This window comes from Lissotriton vulgaris, chromosome 1_1 (assembly GCF_964263255.1).
Source record: "Lissotriton vulgaris chromosome 1_1, aLisVul1.2, whole genome shotgun sequence".
Lineage (NCBI taxonomy): Eukaryota > Metazoa > Chordata > Amphibia > Caudata > Salamandridae > Lissotriton > Lissotriton vulgaris.
Window position 1 is genome coordinate 1,382,976,057 of NC_141685.1, and position 21,881 is coordinate 1,382,997,937.

The 21,881-nt window shown below is 49.1% G+C and overlaps 1 protein-coding gene across 1 annotated transcript in view; it reads left to right on the forward strand.

The window, feature by feature from the left end:
• Positions 1 to 21,881, forward strand: part of LOC147750549 (V-type proton ATPase subunit S1-like) — a 335,890-nt gene that overhangs the window by 77,069 nt on the left and 236,940 nt on the right. Inside the window, exons 2-3 of the mRNA XM_086966826.1 lie at positions 21,018 to 21,144; positions 21,234 to 21,302. Coding sequence (XP_086822952.1) covers positions 21,018 to 21,144; positions 21,234 to 21,302 — 196 coding nt within the window. The remainder of the gene's footprint in view (positions 1 to 21,017; positions 21,145 to 21,233; positions 21,303 to 21,881) is intronic.

Consider the following 21,881-nt stretch of genomic DNA (forward strand, 5'->3'; position numbering starts at 1 on the left):
ACTTAAACAACTGGTCACTTCCCCCACCCACATCGCAGGTCACACACTCGACCCCATCTTCACCTCCAGCAATCATGTCTCCTTCAGCCACACTACGGATCTCCTCTGGACTGACCACAGCTGCGTTCACTTCACCTACAACAAGCCCAAACCCACCAACCACCTCCAACCAACTCTGCAAAGAAACTGGAACAAAATCACCACCGACCAGATCTCCTCATCACTCCTTCTAAACACCCCAGCCCACTCCTCGGACCCAAACCTAGCCGCTGCCAACTTCACCCTATGGTTATCCAACACCGCCGACACCTTAGCACCACTGAAAAAACGTCAAAGCAAACCTGGCAACAAGAAGGCCTCATGGTTCAACGATGATCTTAAGAAGTCCAAGAAACTCTGCCGCACCCTGGAAAAAGCTTGGAAAAAAGACCCAACCACCAGCACCAAGGACGCCTTCAAAATCGCCACCCGCACTCACCACCAACTAATCCGAAAGGCCAAGAAAACAGCATTCAAGGATCGACTTGATAACAACGCCCACAACAGCAAGGAACTTTTCAACATCGTCAAGGAGTTTTCCAATCCCTCGGCCAACTCCAACGACATCACCCCTTCTCAAGCCCTCTGCGACTCCCTAGCCTCATTCTTCCACAACAAGATTGCAGACATCCACAACAGCTTCGATAACCAACCCAGAGCCCAACCCACCCAACCACATGCTGAACACTCTTCCCCCGCGAACACCCTTAACGACTGGAACCCAATCTCCACTGAGGACACCATCCGCCTGATGAACTCCATCCACTCAGGATCCCCCACAGACCCATGCCCTCACCACATCTTCAACAAAGCAGACTCCGTCATAGCACCGCACCTCCGAGACGTCATCAACTGCTCCTTCAACTCCGCCACCTTTCCGGAAAACTAGAAACACGCTGAACTCACCGCCCTTCTGAAAAAACCCACAGCGGACCCCACCGAACTCAAAAATTACCGCCCCATCTCGCTCCTTCCATTCCCGGCCAAAGTAATCGAGAAAGCTGTCAACAACCAGCTCGCCACTTTCCTCGAAGCCAACAAATCCCTCGACTCCTCACAATCTGGCTTCCGAGCTAAACACAGCACTGAGACCGCCCTCATCGCAGCAACAGACGACATTCGAACTCTACTGGACAATGGAGACACAGTCGCCCTCATCCTCCTCGACCTCTCTGCAGCATTCGACACAGTCTGCCACAGCACCCTTTTACAACGCCTCAGCAACATCGGAATACATGGAAAAGCACTTGAATGGATCACCTCGTTCCTCACCGGAAGAACCCAGAGAGTCCGCCTTCCACCATTCAAGTCCGAGGCCACCGAAGTCATCTGTGGCGTACCACAAGGATCCTCTCTCAGCCCCACCCTCTTCAACGTATACATGAGCCCCCTCGCGACCATCGCCCGCCAACACAACCTCAACATCATCTCTTACGCAGATGACACTCAACTGATCCTTTCTCTCACCAAGGACCCCAGCACCGCCAAAACTAACCTACACGAAGGAATGAAAGAAGTTGCAGAATGGATGAAACACAGCCGTCTGAAACTGAACTCAGATAAAACAGAAGTCCTCATCCTAGGCACATCCCCCTCCGCATGGGACGACTCTTGGTGGCCGGAAGCCCTTGGAAAAGCACCCATCCCGACAGACCACGCACGGAACCTAGGCGTTATCCTGGATTCTTCACTTTCAATGAACAGACAAGTCAGTGCCGTATCCTCATCCTGCTTCAACATTCTTCGCATGCTCAAAAAAACATTTCGATGGATCCCCACCGAAACCAGGAAAACAGTCACCCACGCTCTGGTCACGAGCCGACTGGACTACGGAAACACCCTCTACGCAGGCACTACCGCTAAACTCCAAAAGAAACTCCAACGAATCCAAAACGCCTCAGCCAGAATCATATTAGACATCCCACGCAACGAACACATCTCTGGTCACCTGAAAGACCTCCACTGGCTACCCGTCAATAAGAGAATCACTTTCCGACTGCTAACCCACGCACACAAATCACTCTACGACATCGGACCGGAATGCCTCAACTCAAGACTGTCCTTCTACACCCCCTCCCGCCAACTACGCTCCTCCAGCCAAGCCCTCGCCACTGTACCTCGCATCAACAAGACCACCATGGGAGGCAGATCCTTCTCTTACCTGGCTGCTAAAACATGGAACTCACTCCCCACTTACCTTCGCCTTACCCAGAACCACCTAGCTTTCAGAAAGCAACTTAAAACGTGGATATTTCACAAGTAATCCTCCCCCCCCCTCCTTAGCGCCTTGAGACCCTCTGGGTATGTAGTGCGCTATATAAATTTTCTGACTTGACTTGACATAGTAAATGAGGCCCCATAGTATATATGCAGATACGCTTATTGCAAAATGCCATAACCATTGTTGTGTTTGGGGGAGCAGGGTCGGGTTAGACATGTTGCTCCTTCACTCCCTCAACAATGGTATAGTAGTAATCAATAGCACATTAGACTGGGAAGATCAGGATGCATGCTGTGATTTTGTGTGCAGATGTGATTACCATACATATGTAACAATCATCAGAGCACAATGTGTTAAATCCGTGCAGTCTGACACAGTCACAGTAGCCAGGCTTTGTTAGTATGACCCTCTTTGTTTTCTTTTACACAATAATTCTAGAATGGACTCTGGACATTTAGTAATGTCTTTTCTTTTGCACTGTGTTAATAAATGTGTGAGTCTCGGTTTACCAGTATGTTTGCTCCAAATAACATGTTTTATTGGGCAACATTCATTTTCGCTGGCTGGGCATAAATGCATGTATGCCTGTATTGCTTTGTGTAATAAATGTGGCTGCCATGAATAATAAATAATTTGAAGGTCCGAAAATAAAAAGCAGGATGGCAGAAAGACTTAGCTTCAGTGGCTGCATGGACGTCTTTGGATGGTGGGATACATTGTTCAAGAGGATTATCAAGGCTGATCTGAACATCATGCTGTCATATTTGCGTTGCATTTTCAATTATTCCTATTAGGAGAGGCCTAGTAGGCACAGATTACAATTTTATTATTCATAAAAATATCTCATATTTTGTGCACTTCACTTTGTACACAGTTCTGGATTTTTTCCATTTCTCTGATTGTGCAATTTTGTTTAATGATTGTGCAATTTTGTTTAATGATTGTGCAATTTTGTTTAATTTTAACCCCCACGAGAGCACTTTGACCAGAAAATGTCTTGAGAGAATTTTAAAACCACGGCCGAGAGACATTTCCTGCTCAAACCAGACTCCTACTGGTATATCACTTTTATTTTTGTGTGCATGGTGTGCTCTTGATTTCAATTTCCACCCGAGATCCAGACAAGTACGATATACACTATTTCGCATCATTTTTTGCAAACACATTTTTTTTTTTTTTTGTAGTTTCAACAAATCCACTTTAGAAAACATGCAAGGCTAAGGTGTTAGAGTTTATGACTCTACTAGCTCCTTTCCTTGCTCACAATTAACAGTGTAAAAGAGACCTTTTGCTTTCCACTTGAACAGGCTCCTCGACAGCATCACTGTTACACATTACAAAATATTGAACATTATGAGCACAGATAAGAAAGACACCTTCTGTAATTGCACTTACATTACCTATTAACACGAGATAATGGTTTATGTTTACCCCCAGCCCTTGTGAAAAAGAAAACTCCAAGAGCCCACAGAAAGATTGTAAATCATTAGACTTGTGTGTTCTTCAGCATCAACTGATAGATAGCTTGGCCAACAAGGAGGAAGGCACTAATGTCATCATAAGATAAGCTGACGACCAACATCATCTGTCAGAAGACACCTCATGGATAAGCTGAGAAAATAAACGAGTTTCTGAAAGTGGAGGGTAAAAGACGTGTAGTGAAATGAAAGAGATAAAATAACACACTTAAGCAAGCAGCCTAGAACCAAAAATACTATGGGCCTCATTTATGAAAAGTGACGCATCGCTGCGTGAAAACAGCGATGCGTCACTTTTCATTGCGCCCTCCTTGCGACACAAATGTTGCGTCGTATTTACATTGTGCAAGGAGTTACAGATACGACAGTATTTCTGACCTATCTGTTTGGCGCAAAAGTGACGCATTGCTGGAATGCGTCACAAAAGTGATGCAACTTCAGCAATGCGTCCTTTCACATGGGGCAAGCCCCATGTGAAAGGGCCTGTGTCAGTCTTACGCCTGCTGTGAGGCAGGCGTAAGATATTGACGCATTTGCATCCTAGAAGTGGCGCAGTGAAATCTTATAGATTTCACTGCGTCACTTCCACGACCCTTTCTTGCGTCAATACGCCCCCCCTTGCATACATTATACCTGCCGCAGGTATAATGTGGCGCAGGGGTTTACAAAGTGACGCATCTACCTAGATGCGTCACTTTGTAAATATGGCGCAACAAGGCGCACTTTTACGCCACTGGTGCGTCACAAAAAGTGATGCACTGGCGGCGTAAAAGTGATGCACAGCCTCATAAATGAGGCCCCATATGTATAGCAATAGCTTTCTAAAGGTAACCCAGTAATGAGGGCCTCATTGCCATGACTTCTATCTCGTGTATATAATATAATTTATCTTAGGCCCGCCTCCAGCCTTAACTTCAGGTAAATAAAATCTTCTCGAACCTGGGAGGATGGAACATTAGTGGATGATGCATGACTAAACATGAGTAACTCACAGGAGCCTTATAATGGGGCATCTTCAGGATCACATAAGCAGGAGGTGGGTGTTCCAGGACGGGCTCATGCAAAAGAATCTGGAATAAAAGGAAGATGTGAAAAGCATTGTGAAGTGTGACCTGCAGACCAGTACAGACAGGTTCCATCATCAGAAAAATGCGGTCTTCATGTCAACAGCCTAGGCTCAGAGGTCTGAGGACAATAATCTTTTTACAAGTGAACCAAGCCTTTTTTCAGTGAGAGATCATGCTCAGAACACACTGTAGGTAACTCTAACATGTCTTGAATAATTCCTCCCTGCATCTGTTCCTACAGAATTCCGCCTAAAGGTGGGAATAGGTGAAAATGTTTCAGTAACATTGCTGGAAAACAATAATGTGGATTGAAAATATAACATAAAAAATATATATGTATAAAAAATACAGAATGATTAATAGAAAGAAAGCAAAGGAATTGTCTAAAAAAATAGAAATCAGGCTGTTGAGTTGGAAATAGTCTTTAAGAATACTTTCTTCCTTAAAATTGGGTGCAAATGGTGTCTAGTACGTGGGACAATTTTGGATGTGGAGTTGGATGAAACTTCTGCTCCCCTAGAATTTGCAAGTGCAAACCAGTTTTGAATGAAGAAAAGTACAGTTATGAGCCCCTACTGGCACTATTGCGCTGCCGGAACGTCACTTTTTTGCCGTTCCGGTGGTGAAATGTGCCACTGGCATATTTATATGTGGAGAAGTGTGGCTCACTGGTTAGAGCGGCAGTCCCTGATGCAGAGGTCTGGCCCGGGACCAGGGTTCAATTCCTGCCTCGGCTGGTCTCGGCGGATCTTGGGCTCATAATTCCTCGGACCTGATTTCTCGCCTCGGTGCCTACTCTAAGCATGGGTCCCACGCTGCAACTCTGGGCAATAGCTTGCTTAGTCTCCACAACGGCCCCCAACAGCGCTAGGGATGCCTGGTTGCACCCTGGGGATGCCCAGGAGTGGAGATTTCACGGTGAAAAACCAGGAAGGGTTCCCTAGCGGTATGAGTACAGCGCCAGGACACTGGAGTATCAGTGCGCTTTACAAGTACGCCTACATTTACATTTATAAGGACACGTAAAGCCATGTTATGTGGCTTGTCATGCCCTTATAATTATGTGCCCCTTCCACACAAAAACCTGCATGAAAGGGGCGTTCCATGGGTGTTTCTGGGAAATTTGTGGCACTGCCCCAGAATTACGAGAAATCGTAAGTCTGAGGCAGCACCAAAACTTATGCCTCCCCAGGGGAGGCGTAAGGGAGGCACAACGAGAAGAAATATATTTATTTCACCTCGTTTTTCCTCTTTCCATGTGTGCTACAATAGGAGGAAAAAGCCTCTTGTGATTGTTTTTGTGCAGTAAGGTTTCCCATCCTGCACAAAAATAATCATACTCACAACACAGACACCCTTGCACCATGTTGCAAAGGTGGCTTCATTGGCGCACAGCAGCCCACTGTGCGCCTGTGCAGGGGAAAAGGACAGGAATGCACCATATCTAATAGACCCAGCGCACTCCTGACCTTTTATTTTTCCGCAGGGCAGCACGGCAGCGAGGCCCATAAATGAGGCCCATGGAATTTAAGTATGGTTACCCTGGTTCAGCTCATTATCCCTCATTTCGTTCAGACTCATAGTAAATTTGCCTATTGTTAAACTGGTATGTGTTACAATGGTTCGTCCCCAGGGCAAACTGTGACTGGGGGTGAGTGTCTGAAACGTTTCAGTGATATATCCATCATCTCCTTGTGTTTGCTTTGTTCGTCCTAAGTTGGCAGGGTATGCCCAGACGTGGGTCCTTTGCTCACTTTGCCATTGGATTCAAGCTAGCCTGGCTGATTAGAGCTGATCGCCCGAAACCGGTCCCAGGATACTTGTGCCCGATCCAGGGAAGACATGGCTTGGCAGTTCGGGCTGGACTATTCCCATGAGGCACAGGGTCAAGACTGATTTGCATATAGCTGTGTCTGAACTGGGGTGGCGAAGTGAGCTAAAGAACGATGATGAATTCAACCCAGATCTGTGACTGGGGTGAGTGTCTGAAAAGTTTCAGAGCTCTGTCCATCAACTCCTTGCAGCTGCTTTGTTCGCCCTAAGTTGGCAGGGTATGCTCAGACGTGGGTCCTTTGCTCACTTTGCCACTGGATTCAAGCTAGCCTGGCTGAAGAGGGCTGTTAGCTCAAAACTGGTCCAGGGAAGACATGGCTTGGTGAAGTGAGCTAAAGAATGATGATGGCTTCAACCCAGATCTGTGACTGGGGTTGAGTGTCTGAAAAGTTTCAGCGCTCCCTCCACCATCTCCTTGTGTTTGCCCAGGGCAAATTTGCCATACATTATTTCTGCAGCAGTAGGAGACGGAGCATTAAAGCTGTGCCTGATTATACTATCTGTGTCCTCCTGAAGGGGCAATGTTCAATTTGGGTGGGAACGTCTGGAATTTGGTTCCAGCAGGTATTTTTGGGCTCTGACTGGGTTTTGGACCACCCCAGTGAATCATTCCGCCTATGTACCTGTTCTAATATTCAGACCTATGCAGTGGTAAGTGCACACTTAGTATATGTGTTGTGAGTAGCAGCAACCAGCACAGCAGCTCCAGCATAGCTTTACAATGACGCACTTAGCTGCAGCTGTATATTTGCCATCATTAATAATAATTGACAACAATGTCTCTAAATGGTTCTGAATTAATTTTGCATAGCATCAACTCCAGTGCAAGACTTTTTGGAGGGAGGTGTGGCCATCAACATGGCTAACAGAACTTACTAGGTTAATGTTTCTGACCCCACATATCCATTCTTCTAAATCTGGGCATCCTCTTGAGTTGAAAACCACCTGTCCGAAGCAGTGGAGCTCTGCTGTTAATGGGGTGCCTTCCTGCTATCTTCAAGTAGCACTGGTTCAGACCTGTGTTGGTTGCAACCTCTGACCGCACTCAACGGTCTCATTCAAAGATGGTGGGTGCGACTGAGGGGCTGTGGCGGACGACTGCATCACCAAGTAGGAGGGCCCCGCTGCTGCTCTTGCCCTGAACCTGCTTTGGCCACTCATTGGAGGGTCTCTCTGAAGCCTGGCCCTTTGGGGTAAATAAGGGGAGCAGCCCTCCCGTCCTTCCTGTTCATCACGGCTGAGCCTTGCCTGGACTGGGTTGGAGGCGAGCCTGGGAGACTGGCCTGTTGTGCCTCAGGTTCCAACCCAAGGTGGATGGAAGCAGGGGAGAGCTGCCCATCACGATGACGTTTGTGTTTGACGGAGAAGAATTGCCGCTGTGCATGAGGCCTATGAGGATCTGAAGGCTTGCTGTGGGCTGTGACATGTGGGTGGGTGGCCCTTGCCCACCAGAGTAAATACTCTGTGGAGGACTAGATGCATAAATGATTGCATATGGTGAGTGGCTTCCTCTCTCCTCCTACCATGGCCCCCATAGACTAGGAAGAAATATCACTCGAAAGCCGCACTAAGGACTTTCGACGCCCCCATAGGACACCTGCACCCTCGGGTATCTACACACCCCAATAGCTCGATCCAGTGCCTCCTTTCAGTTGAACTATATACAACTCCATCCCATACCGAGACAGATGTACGCCAGCCTCCCTAAAAAAGTACACAGCCCCATACCTTAACTCCGGGTGCGTCATCCTACCCAAGCCCTCTTTCTCACAAAAACCCTTCATCTCCCTGTTCATCTTCCTCCGTGTCTTATAGATGGCCGCTGGCCTCTCCGCCCCCCTCAAACATCTCCTGGGAACAAAGTCAGACCAAATCACATGACACCCGCCCATTTACCCTTTATTTCCAACAAGTCCCTCTTCATTTGCTTGACCAACGCTAAACCTTTACACTGGACCAAGTCATTTTCTCCTAAATGTATGACCACCAAATCCAGACACACTCCCCTTCGCACTACATTATTCAGTGCCGGCACCAACTCATGCCAGCGCATGCCCCCTTTTCCTAGGCAATGACAATGAAATAACCCCTCGTCCAGTTCCAAATTAAGGCTCCGGTGCTTGTCCCATTCCGCCCTCTCGGCTCTCTTTACAAAAGAATGTCCTACTATGTAAATGTCCAATGCCGCCGCAGCTGGCCCCGCCACTGCACCTGTAAAGACACACATGTAAGAGGCGGGAAATGCTGTCACATCATTACTCCACCCCTACCCCGCATCCTGACATAAGTCCTGTAGCAGTCCGACTTCTATCGCCCCAACCGCTTGATGTCCTCCTTTCCCCATCCTCGCCGTGCCGCCTCTGTCGCCGCCCCAATGCGAAACGAATGCGTCCCGAATGCCTTCGGGTCCTCACCCATACACCGTAGGGCGTGCCGCAGGACCCACAACACCTGAGCCGCAGTCACTCTGCCGACCCCTCGGTCTAAAAACCTCCCCGTCAATCTCTTTCGCCCCTCTGCCAAACACCCCCCCCCACACTGCCGGGCACACCGCCGTGGACCTCCTCGGTCCCAACACTTACCCTCCCCCTGCTGATCCGTCTTTGAACGCGGCAGGGGCACTGCCACTTCCTGTTCCCGGACGTCCACATCCTCCCACAACACCCCTGGTCCCCCTTTCAGACCAACCAACTCTGAAACCCTGAAAGCTCCAAAAAACATCCACGACATAAGTGTGGAAAATAAGGCAGTCTCCCCCCCAATCCCGACAGATCGACAGTAACGTCTGCACTAAGGACCCCAGCATATACTCCGTAATCGGCCTCCGCTGGCTCACCCGCGCCCCCTTTTCCCTTGCCCATCCTTCCATGAGACGCGCCCCCAACTCCCCCGCTGACGGCGAATAACCCCACCACAACTTCCCCATGAACGCCACCGCCGACCACTTCCCCGCAATCGTCACCCTCGATAGCCCCCTGTCCATCAAACTCAGCATGAACTGTACCACTTGTTCCTCCCGCCGCTACCGGTCCCCTTGCCTTACCGCTCCAATTCGCCGAAATTCCTGCCATGCCTGCTCATAAGCCTTCCTGGTGGACGCCGCCACTGACGCCCTCACCAGTTGAATGACCCGGCGTCTCCCACTGACCAAAGCACCGCTGGCACTGACGTCCCATGTTCGTCCGCCTCCGTGGCTAGCCCATGGAACCTCTGCCACTGTGAATGAGAAAAAGTATCCGCAATGTCATTGTCCACCCCGGCATGTGTCGGGCTTGAAATAATATGTCATGCTCCTAGCAACGCAGCACGAAAACTCGCATCAACTTCAACACCTGCGGGTCCCTGGCCGACTGCCTGTTGACCACCTGCACCACAGACATATTGTCCACCCGAAACAACACCCGCTTATGAGCCAACTCCTGTGCCCAGACAGTAAAGGCCACCACCAACGGGAACAATTAGAGAAAGGCAATACCGGCCACCTGCCTGCCAATGCGGCGGCCACTGCTCAGCGCATCATCTCCCAGCCCAGTAGAGTCTAAAGCCGCTGACTCCCGCCGCATCCAACAACAGCGTGACGTCCCATTCCCAATCCTCCGGTGGAGCCATGGGCATCCCATTGAAGTGCCCCAAAAAAGCCTGCCACATGCGCAAGTCTTCTTTCGTCCCCGTCGACAGACGCAGATGATGATGCGGCAGCGTCAAACCGGATAGCGCCAAACCTAGCCGGCAGCAAAACGTACGCCCTGCTCGCACCACGCGGCACGCAAAGTTCAAGTGCCCCAACAAGACCTGGACCTCTTGCACGGTCACCTTTCGCTTATCAAACATGGATCCAACCAATGCCAACATTGCCGTCCGTTTGTCCTCCGGTAGGCGCGCTTCCATGGCCGCTGAGTCCAGCTCTATACCAAGAAATGACAGCACCGTACTGGGACTGTGCGTCTTCTCTGGCGCCAGGGGAACACCCAAGCACAAAAATGCCCCCGTCGAACTGGATCCCTAACAACTGGTGATCCGCCTGATGTACCGGAAGCAGCCGAAATGCCGACTTGATGTCGCATTTTGCCATGAGGGCGCCCTGACCAACCGCCACCACCATCTTCCGTGCCACGTCCACTGACGAGTACGACACCGACGTAAGCTCCGCTGAGACATAATCATTCACCGACGCCCCCTCCGGCCAGGACAAATACTGTATCAAGCGAAACTGCCCCGGCTCCTTCTTGGGCACCACCCTCATCGGGGAAAGGATCAAGTTTGGCAGCGGCTCTGTAAAGGGGCCTACCATCCGGCCCTCCTTCACCTCCTTGAACAACTTCTCCCTCATGACCCCTTTGTGCGCGTTGACGGACTTCAGGTTTTCAGCCCACCGAGCGATCCGCGGACCCTGGTAACCCAATCGAAAACCCTCCCTGAAACCCCATCGCTAGACGGCCACCTCCTCAACCCGCAGATAGGCCGCCGACAAAGGCTCGATCCGATCCAACCTAACCGGCGCATGAGCCTTTGCCCATGGATCCTGCCCCTCCTTTTCCTCCACCCCTCCCCCCGGCCGAAGCCTCCACCGCTGCGTGCTGCTGCCCCTGTGCAGGGACCCCCCAGCAGCGCACCATTGGATGTCTCTTTCCGCACTTGGCGCATTCATGTCTGAAACGGCACACCTACCTGCCGCACGCGCCCTTATTAAAGTCCCAGCAGGCCCAGACTGTGTTCTGTGCCATGGTCTCCCCCAGCCCCACCCACCCATGGGTGGGACGGGCCGAAAAGGGGGTCAGCGCAAGTGGCAAACCGCTGGCCGTATATATGGTGTGGCCAAACTTCGCTCCACCCATCTTCTGCTGGTACAGATCCGAGTCCAGCTCGCCCCACTTCGCCTCCGGATCCGACGCCATCCGTGCCCGGAACTCCTCATCATAATGAGACCAAGCGTATCCTCGTAGGTAACCTGTGCTCGCCTAACTACGTCCATGTATTTGAATAAAGCCACGGACCTGTCCAGATACTTCTCCCAATATACGTTAGCATATATTAGGAACGCCGCCGACCAGTTCTCAATTGTCAGGGGCACCTTGGGCCGCCTGGCCAACTCTTGCTCCTCCTCCTTCGATTCCTCCTTCGACGTCAGCTCCCTGCAAAGGAGCTTCAGGATCTCTACGTACTCCCCCATCCAAATCTTTTCCTTGGTCGCCAAGGACAGATGGGCACCCAGCGGCTTTGTCACACCCTTGTACGGGAGATTTCGCACCAGCACGTCGCAACTCTCCTTTGCCCCGGGGCCCCCGGCCGAATGACCCCCTGCCTTCGCCTTCTCTGCCGCTGCACCCCCGACACCGGCCGCTCCGGCGCTCCCCAACCCCCAATCGTCCGCCGCCCCCGCCTTGTCCGTGCCCACCCCTGCGCCCGTCACGTATCTACCCTTTACCAGTCTCACCGTGTCCTCCCCCCAGGCATCTTTCCCCACCGACACCTGCGCTCCATGAGGCGTGCCCAAGCCACTTCCCACTCTGCCACCATCCTTACCTGGCATCAAGGCAGGCGTCCGCACCGGATCCCGCCGCCTAACCAGTTGAGCTGGGGGGGCCGTCACTCTTGGCGCTTCCTGCCGGGGGCGTACCTGTAAAACACTTCCAACAACATTACTAATCTACCCCTCCCCCCCCGAATTTCCCCCTCCTCCTCAGACTCCTCCTCATGGTCCCCAGCACACAGTCCAGTCTCCCACCGTATGTCCCGGCCACCCCCTAGGGACTCCAGCCGGCTCAGCCCCGCCTTTTCCCTACAAGCCCTCATCAATTCATCCAAATCCACTCTCTCCCTCCGCCCGTCCTCTGCATGTGATCCCACCACCTGCTCCACGGCATCCAATCTCCATCCCCATCCCCCGGCGGCCGTCTCGACCCTTCGGGGTGGGGCTGGCGGGGACCTACCGCTCGCGGTCCAACGTGCTCCCGCGAGCGGTCCCTCGGTGGAGCACGACCGCCCGTACAAGGCTGAGCCGGCCATCCCCACGGTGGAGTGGAGCCGCATGCTGTTCTCCCAAGCGCCTAGCCAGCTGTTCCTGCCAAGCGAAGAAAGGTGTAGTCCAGCATGCCGGGGAAAAAATGCCCCCTCCTCCCCCAACGCCGCCCCCCTACCCCCCACTCCCTCTGCTCACCCCTACCCCACACTGTGGGGAGTACTCCCCCTCCGCGCCGGTCACTCCCCCAACCCCCATCTCCACCATGCCTCTCACCGTCCCCCCACTCCAACTCCCACCCCCCTTCCCGAGCCGGTCCCTCCTACCCTCACACACCCCGCACCCCCTCGCCTCCGTGCTCTGGCCCCCTACTGCCCCCTTCCCGACAATACACCACAACCCCCACTCCCGAAACAGCCTCCGACCCAAGCAACCCCCTCGCAAACTCCCCCCCACCCCCTGTCCACACGCGTTCCCCTCGGCGACGGCGGTCTGCTCGGCCCGATCAAACTCGCCTCTTCTCCTGACTATGACCCCCAGTCCAGCTCTCTCCCCCCGCCCCCCCTTCCCTCCTCCCCTCAATGTCCGACTCATCAATCAGGTGGGGCGGCCCCGCTCCCCCCTCCCCCTGCCCCCTGCCATCCGCCCCCCCCTGCTACCACCCGGTCCAGAACTTGGGCCCCTGCCGGCACCCCCACCAGACCCCCTCCCAGCCCCCAGCGCCTGCATTCTCCGCCCCCCCTCCCGAACCACCCACCCCCCCACAGACTCCAGGGCGCCTGCACTCGCCGTCTCCCTCGCCCACCGCCACCCCCCCCCACAACCTCCAAGGCGCCTACACTCGGCGTCTCCCTCTCCCTCCCCCCGCCCCCCACAAGCTCAAGAGCAGGCCTCTTCCCGGCACCCCGCCTCCCTCCCACCCTCTTTCTCCCTCCCGGCACCACTTTCGCCTGGCCCCGCTGCCGACAGCCGCCTTCCCTCCCCGCCTCCCCTGCCCTTCTTTTTACGCGGCCACGACCGCGGCGGCTCGCAAGCCAACACCCCCGCTGCGGCGCCACTGGCAGCGTGCTGCGGCGGCCTTATCTGCACCTCGGGCCGCACAAGGTCCATGCGGCCCGCCTTCCCCTGGAGACGGAGGGCCTCCCAGACGCGCGGGTCGTCCATACTCGCCGCGCCTGACATTCCGCCGCCTTGCTGCAACACCGCTCCCACGACCAAAAAGGAAACCGATCCGCACCACCGTTAAGCACAGCTAAAGCCCCCACGCGAAAAGACCGCGCTAAACCACCACCCCAACAAAGACAAAAAACGCTCGTGCACAGATCCCCCCGGCTGCTTTGTCACTGCCACCAAAATGGTGGCCAGTGACCAAAATGTCTGGTTTTAAACCCCCCCAAGCCCAAGGAAGCCCAAGCAAGCCCAAAATTAGCCCAATCCTGCCGCCAGCCCAAAAATGCACCCAGCCCACGTACAGTTCTGGATCTACCTCCCTCACCCCCTCCCGGGGCCCAAACCCCCCGGGGGTAGCAGGCCTCCCTATGGTCGGCCACTCCCTCACAAAGCCATAATGTGATAGTTCCGATACTAGGTAAAGTTCACGCGAGAAATTCCTGCTGCCGGGTGACCCAGGCGCCCTCCTTCACCCCTCACTTATCTGCTCTGCTATTTCACTTTATATTACCGCCTCAGGAGCTTAAATGCACATCTTGTGCTTGGGGGAGGGACTATCAGGGTATATAGGAATTTTCTGCTGCAACTTCTGCGAGGGGTGCTCCCTGGAACTCCTGTTTGGAACATGACTCGGGCACATTACAAGTTAGGCGCTGATAGCTGTTCGGTCTGAACTATATTATTAAACCAATTACCACGCCCACAAAAGGCTGGTGGTTGGTCTGTAACAGGATAGGAAAGGAAGAACGGAGTGCTCTGGAAAGAGACAAATATGTATCACGTCACACAAGAATAGGACTTGTGTCATATAGTTCTTTGTTACCAGACCACAAATTTACTTAAGATTATGCTCACATCCTCTAAGCTTAAATTTTTTTTAATGTATTTTGAAATAATCTTTAATCTTATCACATTGAATTTAGCAATCCTGAAGCTGAATAAGGATTTTGATTTATAATATTTAAATTGAATTCCTGTTTCTACCCAGTATTTGTACTTTCTTCCACATGTTGGAGGGTTTTCAGTTCTCTCAAAACTCCAAACGACTCTTCACCCTGATCCCTGCAATGTCTTACTTTGAGGAGATTTGAAAAACATATAAAGAATATGTAACAAAATTGATTCTAGTATCTGCAAGGCCTGATGGGACTTGAGATCTAGTGTGAGGAATTGCTTCAGGTAAAATGTAGCCACATACATACATTCAGCAAATAGAATACCAAAATCTAACTGCAAATGATTATTGTGGGAGAAGACATAGGGCCTCAACCCACTCAGCCGATTATTTGGAAAGATAATACAGCACCTAGTAAATACTGATGTGATAAGGTGTGATATTTGTTTGGTGAGATAATTCCCCTATTTCAAGGTCTGCAACTCTAAACAGGGGATAACATAGTAATGTTTCACGTTTTCCCGCATTGTGGAATGCAAGTCTCAAAATATTTTAATATGTCCCTAAATATATTTTGAAGAGATTTTATCTGGTGGATTTGGTGCAGGAAAAATGCTTCATTTTCAAATTACTTGTAATCCCAATCAAGAGCAAACTCCAGTTTGTGTCTGAATCAGGATTGTCTGCTCACTTTGAATGAGAGCTTATGCCTGGGCGTAGTTTGCGCAGTTTTGCTACGTGGAATTTCGCGAAGTGACAAAAAAACTCAGCAGAGTACTGCAAGTGGCGGAGTGCAGGGCGAACTGCTGTTCGCACTGGTCTTCCTGATGTTTGTGTGAAATCCTACCCAAGCAGCTCGTTAACTTACTGTTTGAGAGTGCGAGCAGGGAAAACACTCCGCTGCACTACGCGGAGCGGAGTTTTCTGCACTCTGCGAACTCCGCGGGGCGCTGAGTGCAGAAAACTCCACAAACTCTGTGAACGGAGCGGAGTTCACCGCCCAGGCCTACCTGTGATGTCCATTAGCATTTTTTCAGAGTAGGGGTAGGTCATGAAATAAACAAATATAAGGAATGCTGGAATGGACAAAAATAAACAATGAAGACAATTATCAAAAGAACAGCAATATTGTTGTCCAGCGTTATTTTTTATATATACTAAACAGGATATAAAAATAAGGTTTCATATTGGCAGATGTTTTACACTATCTATAGCAGCAATTATTAGCTTATTATGCTGTCTTGTAGCACTTCCATATTTTAATATATAATAACATGTGGATATTTCTAGACCTCTGCGGACTTCCTGGCTCTGTGGGCTGGACTATGCACACTCCTAGAGGAAAGTGGTGGGGGTTGAGGGGTGGTGGGGGTTTAGAAAACATTTGGAAATTGAGTGTGATTTAAGAAATATGGAAGGAAGTATGACTTATTCTTAATGAAAGATGAGTTGCCAAAACATAGTTGGCCCAATTCCCTCAAAAAAGATGCAAAACTACGAGTGGCATTCTACAAGCCTGAATATACTTTTACAATTGACAAAACAGATGTAATTGTAAGCCTGGAAATACACACCAGATGCAGGTTTCCGGGTGTGGGTTTTATTATGTTGCCTAACTTCTCATTTCAGCTACTTTTTCATGGACGCTACCTATTCAAGCTGACTGCAGTATTACCTGTACTAAAAAAATAAACACTAATGACCCGTCAAACCCACCTAACTATTATCGGGTTTCCTCACTGTCTTTCTTCTCCAAATCTTTGAACCTTCTGTCTTAGGCCGTTTGACCTTGTTTCTCACCTTTCAAGACTTATTAGACCTGATGCAATAAGGCTTCTGAGATTTCCACTCTATGGAAGCCTCTCTCTTTACTGTCTCTAATTTCATTACCTTTCCCCATCATGACAACAATGAGACTGCAGCACCAGAGCGTCACTTTTGTGACACTCTGGTTGCGCAGTGGTCTGCTCCATATTTACCAAGCAGCAGTAAGCCACTTTGCGTGACTTAATGCTGCCTTGTAGAATATCATTCCCTTTAATGCCGTTTTCTACTTTAAAGGGGCGTGCAATGAGTATTGCTGTGGGCATTCCAGCAACACCCCTGGATTTTTGATAATGCCCCATATTTATGAGAAATCGTAACCCTGAGGCAGCACCAAAAACTTACACGTCCCCAGGGGAGGCGTAAGGAAGGCGCAACGAGGAGAAATACCTTTATTTCTCCTCGTTTTTCCTTTTTCTATGTGTGCTTTTCTGCAGCACACATTAAAAGAGGAAAAAGCCTCTTGTGATTGTTTTTGTGCAGGAAGGTTTCCCTTCCTGCACAAAAACAATCATCCCTGAAAAGCAGGCACCCTGGCACCATGGTACGAAGGAGCCTGCTTTGGCGCATGGCAACCCATTCTGTGACAGCACAGGGAAAAAGGACAGGAATGCGCCGTATCTTATAGATATGGCGCATTTCTGTCCTTTTCTTTTGCTGTAGGGCAGTGCAGCTGGAAGGCCTGTGATGCTGCCCTACAGCAAAATCTTGTAAATAAGGCCCTTAATATTTTACATTTGTTCTTCTAGACCACTAGCTGCCTACGATAACATCAATCACCCCACCCTGCTGTCAACTCTTCTCATCTTCCAAATTAACATTTCCAAGAACGATACCTTCAGAGGCCTTCTAATTTTTAGACCCCCGAAGGCCAAGACCCCTCTGATTCAAATTCTGAACCCCTTCCTAGAAAACAGCGTCAGGAATGCCGACCTCACAATTCTAGGTGACTTTAATCTGCATCTAGAAAACGATTCTAACCCTAAAGTTACACAGCTATCAGAGGCACTAATGAATCTAGATATGAAGCAATTAGTAAAGCACACCACCCACAAGGCAGGTCACACACTTGATGGGATTTTCATGTCAAATAAATGCATCCGGACGCCGGAGATTCTTCCAATCCCGTGGTCCGATCATCAGGCAATAATATTCACTCTAGAGGTAGGAAAAAATGAGGAGTCACAGGCAGTACGCCACAAATAGATCACTTACCCAGACTGGTCCAAAATTGATGTCTCAAAGTTGAAAAATCTGCTAAATCAATCTACTCCAACGCTGGACAGTGACTGCAACATTGCAACCCACAAAGTGTCAAACTGGATACATCTAGCTACAGACATAACAGTCCCTCACAAAAATAAAAAAAAGTAGGAGAAAGACGCCATCCCAACCTTGGTTTTCGCAGGCCCTAAAAGAACAAAAACAGAACTGTAGAAAGTTGGAGAAAAAATGGAGATCAGCGTACGAACAGGGACCAAAAGAGGAATATAATGCCTCTCTAGGTATCTACAAAAAATTAATACTGGCTGAGAAAAGTAAATATTTTACACAAAAAATTGAACAGGAAAAAAACTATAATAAAGAACTCTACTCGACAGTCAGAAAACTTACTAAAACAAAAACCAATATGCCCACTGAAATGAGCTCAGACTTTTGTAATATACTGGGCCAGTTCTTTGTCGAAAAAGTATCTGCTGTCTACGAATCCTTTAGAGGATCGGAGGCGGACAAGCAAAAGCAGACTAAAATACAGACACAAGAGGAGAGTTCACTCTATCTAAATGGTCACAGTTTTCTTTTTCAGCCCCCCTCGTACGAAGAGATACTTCAGGTGGTCAGGTCAACAAAATCGGGTGGCACATCTGATCCCTGTCCATCGAAGGTGATGCACCTATTTTACGACCTTTTGAGCGAGCAATTATACCTGCTTTTCACCAATATAATTAAAACCAGCCAGTTCCCCGCACCTTGGAAAACAGCTTCGGTATTACCCTTTCTCAAAAAATCCAATTTAGATCCCCAAGAACCAGGAAATTACAGGCCAATTGCGAGGATACCATTTGCCTCGAAAGTATTGGAGACGTTTCTAAACAGACAGCTGTCGCGTTTCCTGGCAGAAGCAAATGTATTGAATTACTCGTAATTCGGTTTCCGTGAAGGCAACGGAACAGAGACCGCATTGCTGATGGCCACCGAGGAGCTCAGGAGTGTTCTGGATGCTGGGGGGAAGGCCGCCCTGATTGTGTTAGATCTCTCGGCGGCCTTTGACACGGTAAATCACAACACTCTACTTAACCGGCTCAATGAGGCTGGACTACCTAGGACAGCTCAGGCCCTGTTAGCATCCTTCTTATCCAACAGGTCTTTTACGGTGGAACTGGGAAAAGCCAAATCTAAAGCCTTTAGATCCCCATGTGGGGTACCCCAGGGGTCGTCACTAAGCCCCACCCTTTTCAATCTTTATGTGACGCCCCTAGCGGCTATTATTAGAAACGGTGGCTTTCTCCCAGTTTCATACGCAGACGACACACAAATAGTGGTCTCCATCTCTAACAATACACAAGAGACAGCGACTAGATTTAAACACTGTATGGAACAGATCACCTGCTGGATGCAGACTAACTGCCTCTAGCTAAATGGTGACAAAAGCGAAGTGATGCTGCTAGGCTCAGACAGGCTTTCCTGGTCCCAGGACTGGTGGCCAGACAATTTAGGGCAATGCCCTGTGCCAGTACACAAGGTAAAGAACTTAGGCATACTCCTAGACAACAAACTGTCCTATGAAGCACAAACCAACAAACTATCATCATTGATATGGTTCATCCTGAAGATGATCAGGAAGCTGCTACCTTTCATCCCACTGACATCATGCAAAACAGTAGTAACAATGCTAGCGTTATCAAGATTAGACTACTGCAATGCGCTGTATGCGGGGATGCAGTCTCAACACCTCATGAAACTTCAACGATTACAGCATGCAGCAGCGCGACTAGTGTTGAACATACCCAAACACGAGTCCATAGCCCATGCATTGAGAGCTCTGCACTGGCTACCTATGAAAAATAGAATAAAATTCAAATCCTTGTGTCTAGCATATAAGGCCCTGCACGGTGCAGGCTTGCAGTCTCTAAAAACCCACCTGGCAATGTACCAGTCGAACAGGTCCTTGAGATCCAGCAACCTCAATCTGATCCAGGTCCCTAGATATAAACAACTCAGATGGGGAGAGAGAAGCTTCCTGCTTTATGCAGTGAAGGCATGGAACCAGCTCCCAATTTCAATCAAGAAAGGCCCCTCGCTACTTTCCTTTCGGAAAGAGATAAAAACTTGGTTATTCAATTTGGGATAGTCGTGCTCCGGCCTGGGCAGTTCGGTCAAGTACTCTTTTTAGCACCAAGACGCCCATGGGCATTCGCTGCGCTTTACAAATCCATAATCAAATTAAATCAAATCAAATCTTTAGTATTACAGACACAGAACTCAACTGGTTCTTCAATCTTTTGAAATCGAACTTTCTGTTTTTATTGTTGTTTATCACTCTTTCCAACGAATGCCTATCTCCTTGGCGTTCGCCAGCACTCTGCATGAGGCTTTCTGCTCTTGGTAACATTATTCCCTTCTTCGGTGTTCTCGTATCATCTCTATGCAGGTAATCCCCACATCATCTTCTCTTAGCCAACTTTTATCTCTGCCCTAGAGGCTTGGGTCTCCAGTTCTCTCACAGCTATATGGCAATGAATGGCTCGCCACTCTGTCATGCTGAAACCATCTAAAATGGAAAGTATCATTTTCTTGCTAAGACTACAACCATATCTCTTATAGATCTTATGAAAAGTCTTCCAAACACTTTTATCTCAACACCATTGTCTACAAATCTGAGTAAACTTTTCAACCCTTCTACTGCATGGAGTATTTCATAACTAGACACTCCTTCTTATGGAGAAAGGTTTTGTGGATCACAAAACTTGTTTTTTCGTGACCACACTTTGCTGGTTCCAATGAGCTCATGAGTAGATCACACCTACACCTTGAGTACGACACAACTACTCATATCAAATAGTTGATGAATCAAGCCTGGATATTCATGTGTAAATCTCCCCTAAGACATGCATAAAACACAGCACATCAGTTGCAATGATTTATAAACGAGGTGTGGGTGCAATTTACGCTTAGGATTAACAACACACAACTACTCACAGAAAAAGGGTTTTTAATCCTACTCAAAGAGTTTCCAGAAAAAGGAGATTCAAAGGTGAATGGCAAAAGGTCCTGATAAATCATAGAAACTCAAATATATACAAACTTTCCTCTTTTTAAAAGAAAATAACCTGATTTAATGCTGGAATTACAAAATTATTTTACTTGGATCTGTTATTTAGGCTATCAAAACAAGCAGGGAACCAAGACATGAGAGTTTGTAGCTAAAATTGGTGCTTCCGTCTAAAGCCATATATCCTATTTTGATACAATGACAAACCTTGCTAAAAGAGGTACAAGAACAGAATAATGATGAGTGTTTTTCTTTCAGCTCTATGTGGGACAGGACAGCTGTGACACACGAAGGACATATAACGTCGGGGCGCGAGCTTCACACGCTGCTCCAGCCAGTACTCCAGCAGAACCCTCCGAACCTGGTTCTGTTCCTCCAAGATTCGGTGAGTGCGGCTTTTACACTGGAGAGGGTTCAAGCCTAGTTGGGCACTTGGTAACAACACCTAACCTGGAATGCCTTTCTGTTTTCCAGCTCAGCGTGGATGACTTCACGTATCTCAGCGCTATCTCTGAAAGAGAAAAACCATTGCACAACATTCAGGTAAGAATTTCATATCTAACCATAGTTTCTCTAAACATGAAACTTCTTCATGGAAGCCAAAGGCCTGGAATTGAACAGATTTGGGGGGGATTGAGTCCGTTTTTTGGCTTGCTAGAAAATGGTATATTGCAGCACTGGTTAAAAAATCAAGCTACCATAATAAAACAAATTAAAAATAAGGCAAAACAATAATTGATTTAAATTATATCAACGCTTTTGGGAGTGTGTGGGTGAGGATATATAGGAATGTCCCAAACTTCTCAGGCCAATCTCCTTCCTGCTTCCACCACACAATCTTGGACAATACAGTTGGTGGCATTCTACTCCCCTCACCCATGGGCAAGGTGAGAGGACATGGGCACACTTGCTCACCCTTGTGGTATGCGTAGACATCCCTATTGCAGTCTTCTCGCAGAAGGGGCATATATTTAATTTTCAGGTCTGTGAATCCGAGGAAGTTGGGATAAACTTTTTGGTTCCACATGAGGTGCTCCTTAAAATGAAGGGTTTTCAGTTTCTTTCGGAATTTTTGTGATACAGTGAGCATAATTAGTGGTCGGTATTCATCAAAATCTAAAC